Source organism: Ambystoma mexicanum, chromosome 12 (genome assembly GCF_040938575.1).
Source record: "Ambystoma mexicanum isolate Mex_15411 chromosome 12, UKY_AmexF1_1, whole genome shotgun sequence".
Classification (NCBI taxonomy): Eukaryota; Metazoa; Chordata; class Amphibia; order Caudata; family Ambystomatidae; genus Ambystoma; species Ambystoma mexicanum.
The window spans coordinates 1,253,247,343-1,253,267,875 of NC_090936.1; the positions used below are offsets into that span (position 1 = coordinate 1,253,247,343).

At 48.6% G+C, this 20,533-nt stretch overlaps 1 protein-coding gene across 2 annotated transcripts in view; it reads right to left on the reverse strand.

The window, feature by feature from the left end:
• Positions 1–20,533, reverse strand: part of APPL2 (adaptor protein, phosphotyrosine interacting with PH domain and leucine zipper 2) — a 697,737-nt gene that overhangs the window by 459,639 nt on the left and 217,565 nt on the right. For both annotated transcript variants that reach the window (XM_069629945.1, XM_069629944.1), the window contains exon 4: positions 5,983–6,054. In XM_069629945.1, the coding sequence (XP_069486046.1) occupies positions 5,983–6,054 (72 nt within the window). The remainder of the gene's footprint in view (positions 1–5,982; positions 6,055–20,533) is intronic.

Consider the following 20,533-nt stretch of genomic DNA (forward strand, 5'->3'; position numbering starts at 1 on the left):
TTTCCTACTTCCTCTCTGAGTGGGCTGACCTCTCCTCCTCACTCCTGTCCTCAACCACTCAACTCCTCTTTCTTGGTGACTTCAACATCCACCTGGATGCCTCCTGTCCCCCCACTGGACTCTTTTGTGACCTATGCGACTCTCTCTCACTCTATTCTCCCTTCTGGGCCTACTCATTCTGCAGGGCACACTCTTGATGCTCTGATCTCTTCTGACCTTCCCCTCTCTGTCCCTCTCTCCACTCCTCTCTCCTGGAGTGATCACTTTCTCCTATCCTCCCACCTCACCCTCCCTACCCCACAGGCAAAGCCACCCTCATCACTGCCACCCACCTTCTCGGTCATCCGACCCATGAAGCGCGTGTCAGTTGAGGCTTTCGCTGCCACCTTCTCGCCCCCCCACCCCTTGGCTGACTCCCACCCTGACACAGCCCTCTCTATGCTCCACTCTGCTATATCTGACACTCTTGATGTCCTTGCCCCCGTCATGAGAATCCGCCTGAAGCCCAAAGCCAAATGTAACTCCTGGTATGATTCGGATCTCGTCACCCTAAAACGCAAGTGCAGGGTGGCTGAGAGGAAATGGCGTGCTTCATGTGCATCCTCTGACAAACTGGCCTGTCGCCTGCTCCAAAGACAATACCAGCTCTCCGTTCTCACCAAGAAGAGAGCCTGCATCCAAGCCTGCATCTAACAATTTGGCCGAACTCTTTAAAATCTGCAAGGAGCTTGCCAACCCTGCTGCAGTCTCTACCTCTCCTGTCTCCTCCCAGGCCCTGTGCACTGCACTGGCCTCTCACTTCATCTCTAAAACTCAGGACATCCTGTCCTCACTCTCCTCCTATCACCTCCCTCCCTCTCTTCCCGGCTCTTCCTCTGGCCCTTCTGCAGCCACCCCTCCTCCCTCCTTCTCTGCCTTTCCACTTTTTTCTGCTGACGAGGTTTCCAGACAAGTCCGATCTATGAAAGTCTCGTCTAAACAGGTTCACCCCTGTTCCTCCAAAACTATCAAGGACCACATCGACTCCCTGGCTCCTGCCCTGGCTGACTTTTGCAACCACTCCTTCGCCTCTGGAGTCTTCCCTTCCCCCCTCAAGCACTCACTTGTGCACCCTCTTCTTAAGAAACCCTCTTCCGACCCCTCCTGCCTGGCTAACTATCGCCCAATCTCCATCACTCCCTTCCTGGGCTAGCTCCTGGGGAAACTGGCCATCTCCCAGCTTAACCTCTATGCTGAATCTGTTGGTAGTCTTCATGACCATCAATCTGGCTTCAGAGCTGCCAGAAGCACGGAAACTGCTCTCCTGAACATCCGTGAGGACCTGCTCTTGAACCTCGACTCCAACACTCTGTGTGTTCTCATTCTGCTCAATCTCTCTTCTGCCTTTGACACGGTCAACCATGCCATCCTGCTCAACCGTCTCTGTGATAACCTGGGTATCACTGGTCAGGCTCTGGAGTGGCTGACCTCTTTCCTTTCCAATCGACCCTCCCAGGTCCAACTGGGGTCCTTCCTCTCTGACATCTTTTTCTCCACCTGTGGTGTCCCCCAGGGATCTAATCTCTCTCCCTGGCTGTTCAACCAGTATCTGGCACTCCTTGCCCACCGCATCGCCGCTCTCTGCCCCAACTTTCAGTGCTATGCGGACGATACCCAGCTCATTTTCAGGCTACCCTCGGCCTCCTCTCCTTCTCTCATCTCTGACTGTCTGTTTGCTATCCAGGAATGGTGTGCCGCCAATGACCTCTGCCTTAATATCAGTAAGACTGAGATTCTACTCATCGGCACACCCACTCCCTCCTTCCCTGCAGCTCTCTGGCCAGCCTCTCTTGGCCCTCTTCCTGCTCCTACCTGCAAGGCAAAAAACCTTGGGGTCATCTTCGACTCTACACTCTCCTTCTCTCCTCATATATCTGACGTCTCTAAGAAGTCACACTACCAGCTGCACCTCCTCAGAGGTATTCTTCCCTTCCTCTCCTTCCCCCAGAAGGTCACTGTCTCCCGAGCCCTGGTTCTCTCGAAGCTGGACTACTGTAACAGCCTCTATCTTAATCTGCCTGGTTCCACTCTCCGCCCTCTGCAACTCATCCAGAACAGAAATGCGAGACTTGTCCTTGGCCTCAAGCCCAGGGACCGTATCTCTCCAGGACTGAAATCTCTGCACTGGCTCCCAGTGGCTGCGAGGATTAAGTTCAAAACCCTCTGCATTGTCCACAAGGCCTTCTGGGGCCTGGGGCCTAAATACCTTCAACTCTCTTCCTAAATATCTTTCTTCCCGAGCCCTTCGCTCATCCGTCTCCAACTCCCTCAGGGTTAGCCGCTTCTCGAAGCAACGAGCTGGGGGTAGATCCCTCTCCGTGGCAGGGGCCTCCCTCTCGAACAGCCTTCCTGCCTCCCTGAAACTTGAGGAGAACCATCTCCGGTTCCGGAAGCACCTCAAAACCTTCCACTTTGCCTCTGCTTTTTCTCTCCCTCTCCCCTGCTAAATCCTTCACTGAAACTGCACTGAATCTGCAACTGGGCCACTCTCACCGACCTCGGTCCTGGCCCCAGCCACTCTCCACTTGAACTGCCTCCCGGGCAACCTCTGCACTGCAGGACTGTCTCTGTATCCCTACAGCCAGCACTTGTCTGCACTTACTTTGCACTTGCCACCAGCTAGCCCTATTTATTTATTTTATTCTACTCACTTGTACTGCACCCCCCCACTCCCCTTCCCCTTGCACTTTTCCCTTCCCCCTACCCCTGCACTTGCGCGATCTGAAAGACACCTGGCCTAGTAGGATCGTTGTCTGTCTTCCCCTTGTTTTCCCCCCCTCCCTGCCTCGTCGCGCCTTGAAACACTTGTGTATAGGCGCGTTACAAATGCCATATCATATCATATCGAGCTTTCTTTCCTCATCATGGTTACTTTTTTTCCCTATGGATCCCGCTATATCTTTCAACGTTCATAACATTTCACAGAGACTTTCAAATGTGCACCTTCACCTCGCAGGACCACTCTGTTACTTTGTATCCTCTCCTTTTTACAATTCAGCAAATGTCCCATACATTCGCATTTTATCTGCACACACGCAACCTTCAACTTTCGGATTACATTAACTTTTGGGTTTAACACAAACCGGGCTTTTGTTGCCTTCACTGGTTATGTTAATTGGTCTTCTGTCATCTTATTCATGCAACAGTCAAGGCCGTCACCAACAACTCCTCTGCTCCTCCCCTACTCTGCCGTTCAGCTGTGAGTATCGTGAGCCACTTGGGGCAACTTGAATGTTTCTTTCCTCCACCCACTTGGTTTCAGTTTTGGAACACATACGGCTTCCCCAAAGTGTGGATTCCTCGCCTGGCTGTCTTGATCCATGCAACTGCCGAACAGCCAATTGGCCTTCCAAATTCCACAGCCTGGTTTGTCAAGTGGCAGGTATGCATAGTTAGGATTACCTGCCTAGCCTCATTACAGGAACAGAGCCAAGGCAAGTCAGTGGAGGTAATCTTTCTGACCTCATTCCTCATCTTCCTCGGCTCCATACTATTGTCATTGTAAAGTGGGGAGGAATTATGGGAGCTGTAGTTTCCCATTAAAATGAGCAGGGGTTAGATGAGTTATGGAAAAAGGGGGATCCCATGTCTCATCGTTGGGTGCTTCTCCCACACGCCCCAAGGACCCCCTAACCAGGTGATCCTCCCTCGCTAGTCCACCCCCAGGGTTGGGATCCAAAAGCGATGGCCTTTCTCTGGCCAACCAAGTACGGGATCCTCGGGGACTAGGTTGTGAGACACCCTCTGGTTTTACACAGTCTTTTCCCTATAGAAACATCCCCATCAAAAATAGCAGAAAGAAATAGCATTATAACTTTACCTTCTGGTCAATGTTTGCACACACAAACCAATTTAGAAAGGAAAAATGAAATATTGCATACAGAAAAATTAATTCCCTTTGCAGCCATTGACAGTTTTCCCATACCCATATGGACCAATATGAAGAACTATTTGGTTGAAAAATGTTCATTGCATAGAAGGCACTTTCAGTACTAACCCTGCGCTGCACTTACGCACTTGAGCAGGCATGATTATTTGGCACCCTGTTTGAAAACTAATGTTCGGTCAATGTCAAATGTATGTGAACATTCTGTGTGTATTTTGTCAATTATGTGGTACTTATTTTGACGTTTTAGAATTCTGTATACTTTATGGGTGTGTTGAAGATGTTTTTGATTACAAATAAAGGGAAACCCGTTTTATCCATCAGCTTTGAGAGTTGAGGTCCATTGAAGTAATCAGAAAACACTTGCATTACTTCCACAGGTGGCTACAGGTTACCGCATATGGGGCCTCATTATGAGTCGTGGTAGCCGTGCCAGTATTACTGTGGGGAATTACCGGCACCAGACTTGCCAGGGCATTACAGCCCTGGTGGTCTGGGAATTCGGGCGCCGGCATTCCGTTACTCCCCATTCTCGTGGAGTAGGACTCCATGGGAATGGGGATAGCGAAAACACTGGCACCATGCGGTAATGGTGCCGGTGTTTCCGCGTCTTTCTGCGGCCAGTGGCATTACGCCCGCCAGGTCATACCTGGCGGGCGTAATGCCACACGGCCACAGAGCTCGTAGTTAGCCGGTCCGGAAAACGGTTAAATCCGGGCCGGCTAAATTGTGATGAGGCCTATGAGGGAGGGGAAGCTTGAAAATCGTCTGTTTTGCCTTATCTAGACTCCTGCACTTGCCTGGACCTCTGCTATGCCATCTTCTCACCCGTCCATCACTGTAGGACTGTGTGTGGACACCCCTTTCTGCGTTCTAGTCGTCAGCCTCTTTTTCCCGCACAGAACAGCCGCCTCATTGTCGGTTCCTCGAGGGAGGGATTTGCAATTGAGAAAGTCCTTCCTTTGTCTTTATTTGGCAGGGCCACTGACAACTAGAACGGTCATTCACGCTCCTCCAAGTGCTCTTCAGTGCTCTGCTACTCTTCCTCGTCTCAGTAAATGTTGGGATTTCAGTCTTATAGGCATAGATAGAGGTGGGTGAATATAGAAGTGTGGTTCATAGGGTCGGAGGATGTATGGGGTGCTAGGTGAGGGGTTTCATACCACGCTCTCCCTAGATGTTTTCCCTTGTCCCATGAGGGGGGAGTCTCTCCCCATGAGATCCTCCTGTTGTATACCACCCCCAGGGGGACTATCGGGTAGAGGCCTCACCACTCTGGCCTCATGGGAAGGGACTCCCCCTTGGGTAGAAGTGACGACATCTATGGATTCGTCACGTTGTGATCCACGGCCTAAAGCATGTAGTGTTACTGGCGCGTTACAAAATACAAAATAAATTGTCCAAAGATTTAAAAATAGGGTACACCTATGAAGATATAATAGAGGGTCCAGGGTCTGTGGGAGGGAGGGAGGGAGAGACATGAGGAGAGATGCTGGGGAGAGGGGAGAGTTTGGAGCAGGAGGGGCTGAACCTTGATGGAGGGTGGAAGTGAGGGATGTAGCAAGAACTGAGTCCCAACTTTAGGGCAACCTCCCGTCACCCTCTGGCTGCAGTCCAGCTTGGAATGCCCGATACTAAGCTTCGGGTACAGAACCCTTCCACTGGCTCCAAAAGGATGAGCCAATACCTGGGACTGAAAGCCAAGTAAGAGTCAGAGAACCGTGAGAAATGGGGTTACAAAACACTTAAATAAAGGGCCTGTGTGGAATTGCCGGGGCATTCCTGGCCCCAGACTTATTGAAACATGAGAGAACTTTTCTGGAACACCACTTTCAAGAGCGCATACTGTCTTTAGGCTAGGTTTCCCTAGAGAACATCCCCACAAAGCAGAACCATCTGACAGCGATTCGTTTATTCAAATATTTGTTTATTTTGGCCAAACCTGTGACCATTAATACAACTCTGACCTAGCTTGCCTGGCCTATTTCTCAACTGAGGTTTGCTTTGTGATGAAGGAAAAAACTGTGAAGGTCCGGCTGTCGAAGCCATTTTCTTACCTCATCCACGACTTTAGCAAAATATTGCAAGGTTGATATCACTTCTTCGTCTCCTTTTCCCAGGGCAAAATTCTGAAAACATAACGACATACTGGTTAATGCCGGCATCATCACCTCGTGTCCAGGTAAACGGTCCTGTGGAATGTTCAGAATAAGATACAATAATAATCATTTGTTTTTATGTAAGCACTTTACTCTAAAGTGCTTACATAGGACATGTTTACATACATTCCTTTACAATGGCCTGTTCTGTATATGCTTCTATGATGTAGTATGTAAGCGCGACCCAGTTTGCCTATTTGCTCTCACTGTCAGCACGGAGATATGGACGTTCGTAGTGTGCATTTGCGGTAGTGGGGAGCAGAAATGGTCAATGATTTAACATTTCATAGCATGGTCACACAATACTATGCACACTTGCTGTAAGGAAAGATTTTCCATAGGTGCAATTTTCCCTCCATTTGTGAACCCCACAAACCTTTTGCTTTGTTTGGCTTAACTAACCTGACTTTCCCAGTGGAGCATAGCCTCCAGCTGCTCTGGGCTTAAAGCTCATATGTCATGGGGAAACTGACACATCCTTCAGGCTGTCAGTACTGGGAAACTATGTTCCCCTTAGTCTTAGATAGAAAGTTACCAAGAAATGGCAACATAGTCATTGTGCCAAGTACCTTACAGCATCGCATACAGGGGTCCTTTTGTTTTATGGCCATCTACAGATTTTTTTTGTGATTGTGCAAGTGTGCCTAGGACGAACTGGTGGCAGCAGTTTACTTTTATAGCATTTTAAAAAAAGCAGCGTTTACCACATTTGGCTCAAGACTGTGGTCCACGTCTAGCATGCATACAAGAGAGCAGATGTTCGATTGGTTATCCCAGATTTGAGCAAGAAACGAATCTCGGATAAGAGAAGGGGCTCTGCATTCATTCCAGGTCGATCCCCTGAAGTTCACACCGAACTTCAGAAGGAGCCAAGTGAAAGAGCAGACCAGTGGAACCGCCAGACACGTGCTGGAAGATTTGGCCCCTGAGCCCGCTGTTCCGTCAGATACTTGTTTTTGCATTGATCACTGAAGGCCTGTGTGGGAACAACTACTCTCGGCATCTCCTAATTACCCTCAAATAGAGCCTCTTCAGAAGTGTTCCTGGGCTACCCAGTTAACTGAACAGCTCGAACCAGGGGTATTGCATAGGAGCGCAGCCGTACCGAGTTGACACTTGAGATTTAGGGAATCGCCAGCTTGAGGTCCTGGGCTCTCTCCCGCCCAAGTTCGTAGTCCTAGCTCCTCTGGGTCGCGATTTAAGAGATGCACCACACCGCAAGCATTTGAAGTCCATGTGCCACCCTGCTGTGGTGGCGCTCATTGAAGGACCCTTGCATACCTTCCCCCTGTCCCCCGAGATGTGCTGCACTGGAACAGTCCTCTTTTCTTTATCGAGAGCTGAGAAAAGGCTACTGTCCCACCATGGACGATCGTCCCATCCCATAGCCACCGAGAGCCAGAGCGACATGTAACTGTAGGGGTTGAACCTACAAGCGACCTGGTCTAGACTGGCAAAGTTTGCCCAGGACTGTGTGGAGGGTCAGTGAGTTCTTGCATCACTTGCCGGTGCCCCCCCTGGCACAGCCATTGTTCTTTAGGCACGATGATCCCTGAAAGGATACTCACCTTAGCTGGGCCATCCTGTGCTCCCTCGCCATTCCCAAAACGTGCTCTGCCTGCAAGGGTAGACTCGCCTTGAATAGGAGGACACTGTTCTTCATCACCTCAAGCCCCTTCCTAAACTTCTACAGCTACCTAAAGAGGACCCACGTTCTTTCATAACGCACTACTGTACTTTTGAACAGAAGACTGCCCACTTCGTAGGGGTGGACTGCTTAAGTTAGGGATCGACTCTGAAGAACTGCCCAATGCTATATTTGTGTTAACTTAACCTTCTGTCTCAGGTTGTGGCTGTGTTTTCCCCCCTTCACCGCATTAGGCAAAACATAATTGTATACATGGTAAATAGTGAAAGGCGTGTATGGTAACTGTGCGATATTACTTTGGTATATTTGTGTTTAATTATGAAGGCCTATAATAAAAGCATATGTATTTTGTTTTATATACACTGGTCTAAGAGTAATCTGTGGAGTTTTAATGTATGTGCTCATTGGGGCTTATGATCACTCTCACCCCTCCAGAGAATTAGTCTTGACCACCTGCCAAGCTACCGTAGATTGGTATGGTTTGTCCAGAAGGTTCTCCTGTTCCACTAAACTAGGGTGGCCTACTTCAGGTCTGCCCACCAGATCAGAGTTTAGAAATCCATCCTAACATTTGCTGGACTTGAAACACTCTGCCAGCTCCCCTCAGAAGGAGGAGTAAGATGAGGAGTAGGCCCCTACTGATCAATCCAAAGGAAAAAAATAAACCTTTTCATCCTCCAATAGTTCAATTACCATCACCCCAAACTCTGTTGGCCACTACTGATACCAGGATGTCGTGATGAGGGAAAATGTTGGTAAAGTCCTCAAAAGTCACAAAAGGTGGTGTGTCGGCCTCATGATCAGCAAATGCACACCATTATCCTGCTCTTCATCTGAAGAGATCTCAATCTACTTCTTGTGAGGAATCTGATATCTTCACTCCTTTCCCAGCAGTGGCCTCTCCCCATGTGGCCAGGGAACGGCAGTCACTATCTGATCCTGACCCTGGGGGCGACCGGAGTATCAAATGCGGGAGGCAACCCTCAGGGGAGTGACATAACATCGGAGACATGGTATATACCTTTGGTCTTTTAGGGTTACACCCTCCATTCCCCATGCCTTAATGGTTTATTGTCATAACTCACTCCACTGACCTATGAGGGCTACTGAGATTACGTTCCCATAACCTGCATACAAGTCATCAAGAACGGACTTCCCCTTCCATGAATACCAAAGTACTGTGACGAGACAGCTGAGCCGAGTAATGAAGATCAACGGAAACCAGAAACGCAAGCCGCGCTCTTGTGGTTGTAAGAGTATACTTGATGCAGGCACATTTAAATCACAAAACCAGTTAACAGAGGGGAGATGCTGGCTGAGACTGAGGAGGAGAGCAGATTGCAGAAACAGGTCTACTACGAGAACGCCATGAAAGGAAGGGAAGATTTTCTGGCGTACATTAGGTACCTATGGGCAGCCTCCTCACCACTCAAGCCTGGCGAGATTCAGAGCAAACAAGCAAGAACCGAGAGGGATGCAAAAACTGCAGAGCAGAAGCAGAGAGAATGAAACAAAGGAACGGGACATTTGAGAGCCACAGCAGGTATGCCGCGGGAGAGCGGTCGCACACTGAAGAGAGCATGCGAGTCTATCCATGGGAAGCTGGGACACTGGGGCCCTTCAGCAGCCCTACCGAAGTAAAATAACAAATGAAGCATGAGATTCAATACTTCTTAAAGAGACATAAATTGAATGTAAGATATTGTCAATGTTTTCTTGTTTTGGGTGAGTAGTATCAGTCTGTGAACTCTACCCCTGGTTTAGTTTTAGGTATTGTTCGTAACTGACCTTTCCACAATTAGTTGGGGGTCAGTGGCTGCATGACTCAGTAGGGACCAATATTCACCAGTCGGTCTGATTGTTACGGAGGGTGTTTTTTTTTCTTCTATTGAGCCTTAGCACTTGGGTTTCAGGTGTCCCCACAGGCTTCCGATTTATATAATAACTTGTGAGGTACACACTTGTTAGTGTTTTTTTGAATATAGGTTGAACACTTTATTTAGTGTACTTTTCATTCATATTATCCACATAAGTTAAACCACTTAGTGCTTACTCTATTTTGTTCCACAAATATCAGTATCACACAAGTTATTTCACTTTGTGTATTCCTTTGTGACATTAATTGTGACTTTCCTGGTGATTGGTGCATTATTTCTTATATAAAACATTTTTGCTATTGCAAAATGGTGTGTTAATTTACAAAAAACATTTGTGTCAACATTTCTCTGCATGTGCTGCTGTTTCGCCCTTTCTTGGGCTTTGTCAAGGCACATTCTTTACTTATTGTTGTGCGTCAGTCTTGTATTTACACTTTACATTTCAGTGCATACATTGCAATTACGTGACGCACATCAATGCTACATAGGCTTGTAGATATATACATCAGATTGTTTTCATTTATTCTTCTTTTCTTTCTCTTTGTGAGAGAGAAAATGTCAGTATCGTCAGCGTAGTTGGTAATAAAAAGGCCCTGGAGCTTTGCACAGTGGTTAGAGATACAGTTTAAACAGGAGGGGCGCGATTCATGCCACGTGAGGGACACCGTATACAATGGGTAGGGGTGGGGCAGAAGCATTACGCCCCCCCCCCCCAACAGCCTGGACATACGTTTGGACAAAAATGAGGGTACCCATGTGATGGAATCAGGGCTAAGTAAACCGGTGCTGCTCAGTGTCTGGAGCAAGCGATCATGATCGAGGAGATCAAAAGCCGCAGATAAGTCCAACAGCACCAATAGGCCGGTTTTACAAGCTACTTAAGTGGGTCTGTAGGTCAATTAGGGTGGTCTCAGTACTGTAGCCAGGTCTAAAACCGGACTGTCTGGAATGCAAGACACAAGATCCTTCGAAGAACGTCTGAAGTTGCAAGGTGGCAGTTTGGTCTAGTATCTTGAGCAGGAGGTTGCAGTTGGTAATGGGTGATAGGTTGTTCAAGTCATAAGGACTCATATCTGCTTTTTTTTTCCTTTAATCATTGGGAAGATCATGGCCCTTTTAATTGAGTCTGGGACCATTTGGTGATGGAAGGAAGGGTTAACAAATCTAGTTACACAGCGAGAACATTTCCTTATGGTCAATGATCATTTGGGGTGACATTTTCAGGGCTAGGCGATGGCCGTATGGAGGATAGAATTTTTACCATATCCAACGTAGTAATGCGTGAAAAGCTAAACTGTCAGGCCCGGCTGGAAACTGTGGGGAAGATGGCAGCGCCATTACTAGTCCTGTTACGTCCCTGCTGTTTGTTTTGGTAACGGTCTAGTTGTTTCAACAATGGCCACCGCCGTGCATAAACATCCTCTCCCCCTGCAGTTCCGCGCGTTGCACTTGTTTTCCTTCGTGCGTGCGCTGCACTGGGTTTCGGCCCTTTTCCTCCTGTCAGCTGGCCGCTATTCTTTTCTTAATGGCTTACCTGTTTTCTTCTGCTCCGCTTTGCTCGGCTCCTTCCTCCGCTTACCTGGTTCTGCCTTTCAACTTGTTGCCTTCCTCCTGCCTGTGGCTTTCTGCGGCATTCGATCTGCTCCCCTCTACGCTTGTGCTGCCTTGCCTCCTGGTCCTACTCCACTCCATTGTCCTACCTTCCTACCGTACCGCAGCTGCTGTGCCTTCCGGTCACTTGGATTTTGCAATCCTTGGATTGCAGACCGCTCCCACTTTGGTACGGTGGCGAACAGCCATCTCAGAGATAGACGGAAGGTTGCTGACCAAGCTCTAAGGATTGCTGCAGGGTTTTTGTGCCGATCGGCTTTTCCCTGTATTTTTGGGTATGGCTCCCGGGCAGGCCTCTCTGTTGGGGTTTTCCTGCCGACAGGGTGGCTTCCCGAGGAGAGGGGCCCTACTTGCTACAGAAGAAGGGGAAGAAAGTGAGAAAGGAAATCCGGAACCCCCCGCGTCACAAGAAGTCCCTAGATGAAGACCACCAGGAACATACAGGTGAGGAGGAAGGGAGGGAAGAGGATTCTGACATTGACAGCCGTCTTGACAGCGTGCAACGCCAACCCAGAATTATGGCCTCGTTAGAACAATATCACAAGATGGTTACTGCCATTCAAGGTCTCACAAGTGAGATGCAGACACTCTGTACTGAAAACACTAATCTAAAGCAGCAAGTGGCAGATTTGTCTGCCAGAAACTAAGGCAACCGAGAAGATTTACCGCCTTACCGGTTATCGTTTGGGAAGTACAATGGGAATCCCAAGACCCTGAACGAATTTCTTGATGCCTGCTTCATGTACTTTGCCTTTCGTCCCCACACTTTTGAGAAGGAAAGGGCAAAGGTGGGGTTTTTGGTTTCCAACTTAGTGGGTAACGCCCTGGCATGGGCGACTCCATTGATCACCCGCTCAGATCCGATTACCAACGATTATGCCCAATTCATCCAACAATTCAGAAACCGATTTGAACGCCAGGAAGCTCAATATTCAACCTATGAAGCTCTAGTCGATATCCGACAAGGAACTCAAGACGTCCAGACTTACGCATCGACCTTTCAACGTTTAGCTACCAATGCTGGATGGCCTGACTCAGCTCAGCAAACTTTGTTTCGAAGAGGCTTAAACAAAGAGTTGAAGGACAAATTGGCTGGAACGGCTCGCCCCCATACCTTCCAGGAATTGGTAACACTTATTTTACAGATGGAATTCCGTCTGGGGGAGCGCAAGAAAGAGACGAAGAAGAAGAAGAGTCGTGCCTACCCTCCTTCCCCATTTCCTCCACCTGCATCTAACGACAAACATTCAGCCACTCCTGGAGATGAGCCGATGCAGATTGGTACGATGAGGGGCCCTCTTACAGCAGAAGAACGTAATCGAAGAAGGGAGTCAGGCCTCTGCATGTATTGCAGCTCTCAGAAACACCTGCTAAGGAACTGTCCCGAAGTACCCCCTCGGAGGTCGGGAAACGGGAATCCCCAAACCTAGGCAGGGATAGGTCGGGGGTGATCATCATCAGTCCCTGTAACTCCACTAAGTCTTCTCTACATCTGAAGACAGCCAACTCATGGTGATCAAGGTCAGACTGTCCTTTGGGGACACCGGAGTCGACATTAGCCATGCTGGACTGTGGGGCAGCGGGCAATTTTTTGGACATCAGCTGGGCCAAGAAGAATGCCCTTCCTATCAGACGCAAGAGTAGATCAGTTCCTGTAGAAGCAGTGGATGGTTCCCCCTTGTCTTCGGGACCAAAAGAGTGGGAGACGCTTCCCATCAGGACCACCATTTTCTCTCACCAGGAGGACCTGATCTTGGACCTCATAAAGGCAGCTCACTTCCCCATAATCTTGAGAATGCCGTGGTTGCATCGGCATAACCCTGTTATAGATTGGACCCAGAACACTGTGCCGTTTGCTTCACCATATTGTAGGGATCACTGCCTGGCCGACTCCATCTCTGAAATACTTCTTGGAGTCCAAGAATCGTCTCTCCCCATTTCAGTAAATTCAATACCTACTCAATACAGAGACTTTGCCAAGGTGTTTGAGGATAAGGTATACCGTCTTCTTCCCCCTCATCGAGTAGAGGACTGTGCCATAGAGACCGTTCCTGACTCCTCCATTCCTTTTAGTAGGATGTATCCTCTCTCCATTCCGAAACGTCAAGCTTTCAAGGAGTACTTGGAGACCCATCTGGAACACGGTCTGATAGGTGAATCCAAGTCACCCGCTGGGGCAGCCCTCTTCTTCATACCCAAGAAAGGTTCTATGGAATTACGACCCTGTATAGATTACAGAGGGTTAAATAAGCTGACAATCAAGGACCGTTATCCCATGCCTCTAATCAACAGTATCCTGGAAGCTGTCCGAGGGGCAACCATTTTTACTAAGTTAAATCTCAGGGGTGCCTACCATTTACTACGCATTCGTGCAGTGGACGAATGGAAGACGGCCTTTCGCACCCCTTTAGGCCACTATGAGTATACAGTTATGCCATTTGGATTGGTTAATGCCCCCGCCGTGTTTCAAAGATTCATGGATAAGAGGTTTTCGGACCTGTTATTCGTCAGTGTGGTGATCTACTTAGACGACATTCTGATTTATTCTTCATCTTTGGACGAACATCGCAGACAGGTTCGAGAAGTGCTATCCCGTCTTCAAGCCAACCACCTGATATGATATGATATGATATGATATGGTATTTGTAACGCGCCTATACACAAGTGTTTCAAGGCGCGACGAGGCAGGGAGGGAGGGAAACAAGGGGAAGACGGACAAGCGATCCTACTAGGCCAGGTGTCATTCAGATCGCGCAAGTGCAGAGGTAAGGGGAAAAGGAGAAAGTGCAGGGGGAGGAGGTGGGGGGAAAAGTGCAGTACAAGGTAAGTGGCGTAATAAAATAATAAATGATAAATAATAAATAAAAAGGGCCAGCTGGTGGCAAGTGCGAGGTAAGTGCAGAGCAAGTGCTGGGTAGGGGGCTGTAGGGATACAGTGACAGTCCCACAGTGCAGGGGGAGCCAGGGGGGCAGTGCAAGTGGAGAGTGGCTGGGCCCTGGACCGAGGTCGCTGAGAGTGGCCCAGATGCAGGTTAAGTGCAGAATTCAGTGGGGAGTTAAGCAGGTTTAGCAGGGGAGAGGGAGAGAGAAGGCAGAAGCGAAGAGGAAGGTTTTGAGGTGCTTCCGGAACCGGAGATGGTTCTCCTCAAGTTTCAGGGAGGCAGGCAGGCTGTTCCAGAGGGAGGCCCCTGCTGCGGAGAGAGATCTACCCCCAGCACGTTGCTTCGAGAAGCGGCTGACCATGAGGGAGTTAGAGATGGATGAGCGAAGGGCTCGTGAAGGAAGATATTTAGGAAGAGAGAGTTGAAGGTATTTAGGCCCCAGGCCCCAGAAGGCCTTGTGGACAATGCAGAGGGTTTTGAACTTAATCCTCGCAGCCACTGGGAGCCAGTGTAGAGATTTCAGTCCTGGAGAGATACGGTCCCTGGGCTTGAGGCCAAGGACAAGTCTCGCAGTTCTGTTCTGGATAAGTTGCAGAGGGCGGAGAGTGGAGGCAGGCAGATTAAGATAGAGGCTGTTACAGTAGTCCAGCCTTGAGAGAACCAGGGCTCGGGAGACAGTGAGCTTCTGGGGGAAGGAGAGGCAAGGAAGGATACCTCTGAGGAGGTGCAACTGGTAGTGTGACTTCTTAGAGACATCAGATATATGAGGAGAGAAGGAGAGTGTGGAGTCGAAGATGACCCCGAGGTTTTTAGCCTTGCAGGTAGGGGCAGGAAGGGGGCCAAGGGAGGCCGGCCAGAGAGCTGCAGGGAAGGAGGGAGTGGGTGCGCCGATGAGTAGAATCTCAGTCTTACTGGCGTTAAGGCAGACGTCAAGATCGACAAGTGTGTATTTGAAACCTCCACCATTACATACCTGGGGTTCATTCTTTTGGCAGAAGGCATACAGATGGATCCTTCCAAGGTTCAAGCCATCCAGAGATGCCCCCCCCCTAAGAAGGTTAAGGATGCCAAACGGTTCCTTGATTTGGCGAACTTCTATAGGCGTTTCATTCCGGAATTTTCCAAGAAGGTTTTGGCTATTAAAGCCCTACTCAAGAAGGGGATTCCTTTTGTATGGAATGAAGCAGCGGAAGAAGCTTTCCGACTCCACAAACAAGCATTCACTACCGCACCCATCCTTAGGCAGCCGGACCAGGGCTGCCCATTCATACTCTAAGCCGACGTCTCGGATAAGGCTATTGGGGCAGTCCTCCTTCAGAAGGGAGATGATACATTAGAGCACCCCATTGCATATCTTTCCAGGACCCTTACCTCCAGTGAACAGAACTACCCAGTCATCGAAAAAGAGATACTCGCCATCAGACATGCCTGCTCGGAATGGCGCCATCTTTTGCAAGGGGCCGTTCACCTATTCTTTGTTCGAACTGATCACCGCAATCTCTGTGTCCTTCAGCAGATGGAGTGTCAGAATGCTCGACATGCAAGCTGGGCATATTTCTTTTCTCAATGTGATTTCACCATCTCATACATACCTGGTAAGGATAATACTGTTTCAGATGCCTTTTCCCGGAGTCATGATTTCGAAGGTGAAGTTCCGTACAGGGGTGAAAGAGTACTTGCTGGTAAGGAGATCATTGCTTCCCTTAATACCTTTCTCCAAGACATCAGAGAAAACTCCCCTTCCGAAGTACTCACCCTGGATCAGAGGCACCTCCTTGATGAAAGAGAAGGCTTATACCGCAAGGGACAGGCCTGATTTGTTCCCACCAAGGCCCTTCGTGATCAGGCTATTTCATGGTGTCATGACTTACCCACAGCAGGTCACAAAAGACAAAAGACCACCATCGAACTACTAAGCCGATATTTCTGGTGGCCCGAATTACAGAAGGATGTGAAGTTATACGTCTGTACTTGTCCAACCTGTGCCATAGCCAAACACTCCACCAAGAGACCGTTAGGAACGCTACAACAAGAGCTTCTCCCTTCCCAGCCATGGATCCACCAATGTCATTGTGGACCTTCCTGTATCAGACGGATTCACGACTATCATAGTAACAGTAGATACCTTTTCCAAGATGGCCCACTTCTCAGCTTTGCCCCAGTCTCCCTTCTGCTCCACAGACCGCCACTGTCTAAGGTATGCGATTCGTCTTCATGGGCTCCCTCTCACCATATTATCCGACCGTGGTACCCAATTTACTTCGGCCTTCTGGTCTTCCTTGTGTCATCAGATGGGCATCCAAAGAGCACTGTCTTCTGGTCATCAACCCCAAAGTAACCGGCAGACAGAAAGGTTAAATTCCACCTTAGAACAATATCTACGTTGCTTTTGCAGCCACCGGCAGGATCAATGGAGTCAAAACTTACCTTTGGCAGAGTTTGCTAACAATAACAGTTCATTCAGCCATTTGGATGAATCCTTTTTTTTGTACATACGGCTATCATCCCAGACATTTTCCTTTAGAACTGTCGGCCTCCTCTAAGATCCCGTCCATTGAACACCTGTTGGACGATATCAAGGAAGCCCACAAGTGGCAAAAGAATCCCTCGAGGCAAGCAGAACAGTCTACAAGACCTACGCTGACAAAAAGAGACAGCCGAATCCTAATTGGAAGAAGGGAACTAGGGTATGGTTGGCTACTAAATGTTTGCCTTTATGGATCCGTAGAGGGACATTTTCACCGAGGTATATTGGGCCATCAGTGACCAGATCAACCATGTGGCCTTCCGCCTCCGTCTCCCAGCAAGCATGAAGAGAATACACCCAGTCTTCCACACCTGACTATTGAAAGAATATAAAGAGGATCCCTACAAGCGCAAGATTCCCAGGGCTGAGACCTGTGTTCCACCTGCAGAAGAGGAGTATGAGGTGGCCTATCTGGTTGACTCCAGGTACAGAAGAGGAGTTCTTCAGTATTTAGTGCACTGGAAGGGCTATTCTGAAGCAGAACGTACTTGGGAGGCTAGATCCCATATACATGATCCCCGGCTTCTCGAGGAATTCCATAGACGACATCCGGGCAAACCTGGAGGGACTCAGAGGAACAGAGGTTATAAGGTCATGCCCGGCTAGAAACTGTGGGGAAGATGGCGGCACCATTACTAGTCCCGTTACGTTCCTGCTGTTTGTTTTGGTAACGGTCTAGTTGTTTCAACAATGGCCGCCGCTGTGCATAAACATCCTCTCCCCCAGCAGTTCCACGCGTCGCACTTGTTTTCCTTAGTGCGTGCGCTGCACTGGGTTTCGGACCGGCGTTATTTATTCCCTTTTCCTCCCGTCAGCTGGGCGCTATTCTTTTCTTAGTGGCTTACCTGTTTTCTTCTGCTCCGCTTTGCTCGGCTCCTTCCTCCGCTTACCTGGTTCTGCCTTTCAGCTTGTTGCTTTCCTCCTGCCTGTGGCTTTCTGCGGCCTTCGATCTGCTCCCCTCTGCGCTTGTGCTGCCTTGCCTCCCGGTCCTACTCCACTCCATTGTCCTACCTTCCTACCGTACCGCAGCTGCTGTGCCTTCCGGTCACTTGATTTTGCAATCCTCGGATTGCAGACTGCTCCCACTTTGGTACGGTGCCGAACAGCCATCTGAGAGATAGACGGAAGGTTGCTGATCAAACTCTAAGGATCGCTACAGGGTTTTTGTTTCGATCGGCTTTTCCCTGTATTTTTAGGTCTGGCTCCAGGGGAGTCCTCTCTGTTGGGGTTTTCCTGCGGACAGGGTGGCTTCCCGAGGAGAGAGGCCATACTTGCTACAGAAGAATGGGAAGAAAGTGAGAAAGGAAATCCTGAACCCCCGGCATCCCAAGAAGTACCTAGAGGAAGACCACCAGGAAGATACAGGTGAGGAGGAAGGGAGGGTAGAGGATTCTGACATTGACAGCAGTCTTGACATAAACTTAGGCGCTGGTTCACCTGTCATTTCCATCTCCATATGGTATGGGAGAGACATATTTTCCAGGCTACTTTGGATTTTAGCTCTGGCTGTTTAAATTTACGCTTTGTTAGGTAAGATTTTCACAGCGGGATATTTTTCCTTAATAACTCAGTGAGTGGGAACCTTTTTCCACACTCACTTAATCTTCGACTCTTTATGGGTGTCATTTTTAAGACTCTCCATAGTGTCTTTTTAAAGTGATCATGTCTAACAACTTATTGGCAATAAGTGCCTGATGTTGCTGGGTTGCCCTAGGGGCTCCCCTTTTAACTTTCTTTTGCTAATCTTGAGTGAACTACAGTTCAAAGGGTAGAAAGGATCTTTGGATCCCTTTTACATTTTATTCTGTGAAACCAGCACACCCCACCTTATGTGGAGTGCTGGGGAGATACAATGTATCCCCTTTCACATTAAAACTGTAATAATTCTGTTACAGTGACAAGCTTACCTTTAGTGGCTGGTGGCAGTGATACCCTGTATTAATTTGGTGCACGTTTACCACGGGCTGTGTTCGTAGCTGCAGTGGAGGCACCCTAGGGTGCTCACTTATCCAAAATGGCCGGTCTTCTTTTTTGCCATTTTAGTGTGTGTCATTTGTTCCTTCCCCTGACGTTCTGGGCAGGAAATTCCTTTGTGCGATTTTTATCTTTAGCAGGAGTCCCCTGGACTCCCCGCTCAGGCTCCAGTCGGTCTGTGAGTGCAGGAAGTGAGGGAGGAGTCCAAAACTCCACAGTCCTTCGTCTTACGCCTTGCCTGAATGGAGACAAATACCAGTGGGGGGCTGGCTGTCCTGAATGGACAACCAGACCACCCCTTCTTGTAAAATGCAGTGAGAGAATGCAGAGGTTGCGCTGCAATTCCTGATAAATACTGTGAACCTGGAAGCTGAAGAAAAGTCGACCACTGGAACTTAAACCGAAGAGGATTGTGAAGGAAAAGTGGCAGAGACGATTTCCAGCGACTGGAGAGCCTGCTATGTAACCCGAGCCTGCTGCAGCCCTTCCTTCCAATCGACCTGGGGACTCCGAAAACGACGACCCCGACCCTGGTGAGATCCATTAGACTCAATAAGACCTGCATTTTGAGCCATCCCACGGGTTGCTGCGACCTTGCGTTCTTGCAATACCCCAACAGCCTGGGAACTCAAGCCATTGTGCGGTGCACTGTCTTCTGAATTCCGAATCACGCTGAAACTTCGTGGGCATCCTGGTGGATCTCCAGAGACATGAATCGAGTCTGAAAAGTCCCCTCAGCAGAGTGCTGGACCTTTGTAACTATGAGAATTCTGCCGCGATTTTCTGTCTTCTTCAGTGCTCCTGGAAAAGGCGCCAAATCCACAGAAACGCATTCAGCCGCAAGGGAAACCTTGCCTAGAGCCTTCTTAATCGATCCCTGCTGCAAAGTCCCTTCTGAGGTCTTGTGTTCTGTCTCCAGGACAAGGAATCCACTGACCGGGTATTTGGCTGCAGACCCTGAAGTTCTCCATTTGCAAAATCTTCATTGCTGAGGTACTGTGTTTGGCTTGGGTATGTACTTACCTTAAGTCTGGTAGGATTTCTGTGTAGCTGTGGGGTGTCTTCTGTGATGGGGAGGCCTCTCATCCAGTGCACCCAGTCCCACTGCAAGAATCCTGCTAGGTTGTCTTCTGCAAAGCCCCTGGACCCACTTCTAACTCTAAAAGTAAAGTACTCCCCTGTTTGCCCAATTTTCCTAAGGAACTCTGGCTTTTGCTACTAAAGAACCTATTCGGACACTGCCTGTTGGTCACTTGTCCTAGTGACCCCCCTGAGAACACTCATGCTCCAAGAATAAGGGAAAGACTTTCAAGGGATTGGGACTTCTGCGTTGAAAAGAAAATAAGTGTTTAAAAGTGACTTACTTGTAAAGAGTTGGTTGGTAACTGTAATTCTAAGAGTGAACAGTTACAAAAGTTCGGACTGATCTTGAATGTGTGATGCACTATTCTTAAAAGTATGGTTAACATCTTTTCTTCCTTAGCCACTGTTTTGCCAGTCTAAAAGAAAGTAGATGTGAAGGTGTTTTACTCTAATGTGATTAGTTTGTGCCTCCTTACAAAAGTAATGTGTTGGTTTCACCAGATTATCCCTGTAGGGTAATTGTATGAGTGTCCCCCAACTGGATCTTGCTTCCCCCGACCTGCTGCTAGCCTGTCCTTAATAAGTCTGCATTAGGTTGTTGCCTACCTAGAATAAATTGGGTTTTTCTTTCCACTTCATTGTGAGGTTAAACAAAGTATATGGTTTTACTTACCTTGTGTTAGCCGTGTGCCTTCCCAAAAATAAGTTACATTAGTTACTGATTATCTCCATCTGTGGTTCACTGTTCTCAACAGCACCTGTAATTGTAGAATAAATCCTTAGGTTTTACTCACCTAGTATAACTGTGTTATCACAAAAGTAGTTAAGGTTTTACTGCACCTGGAAT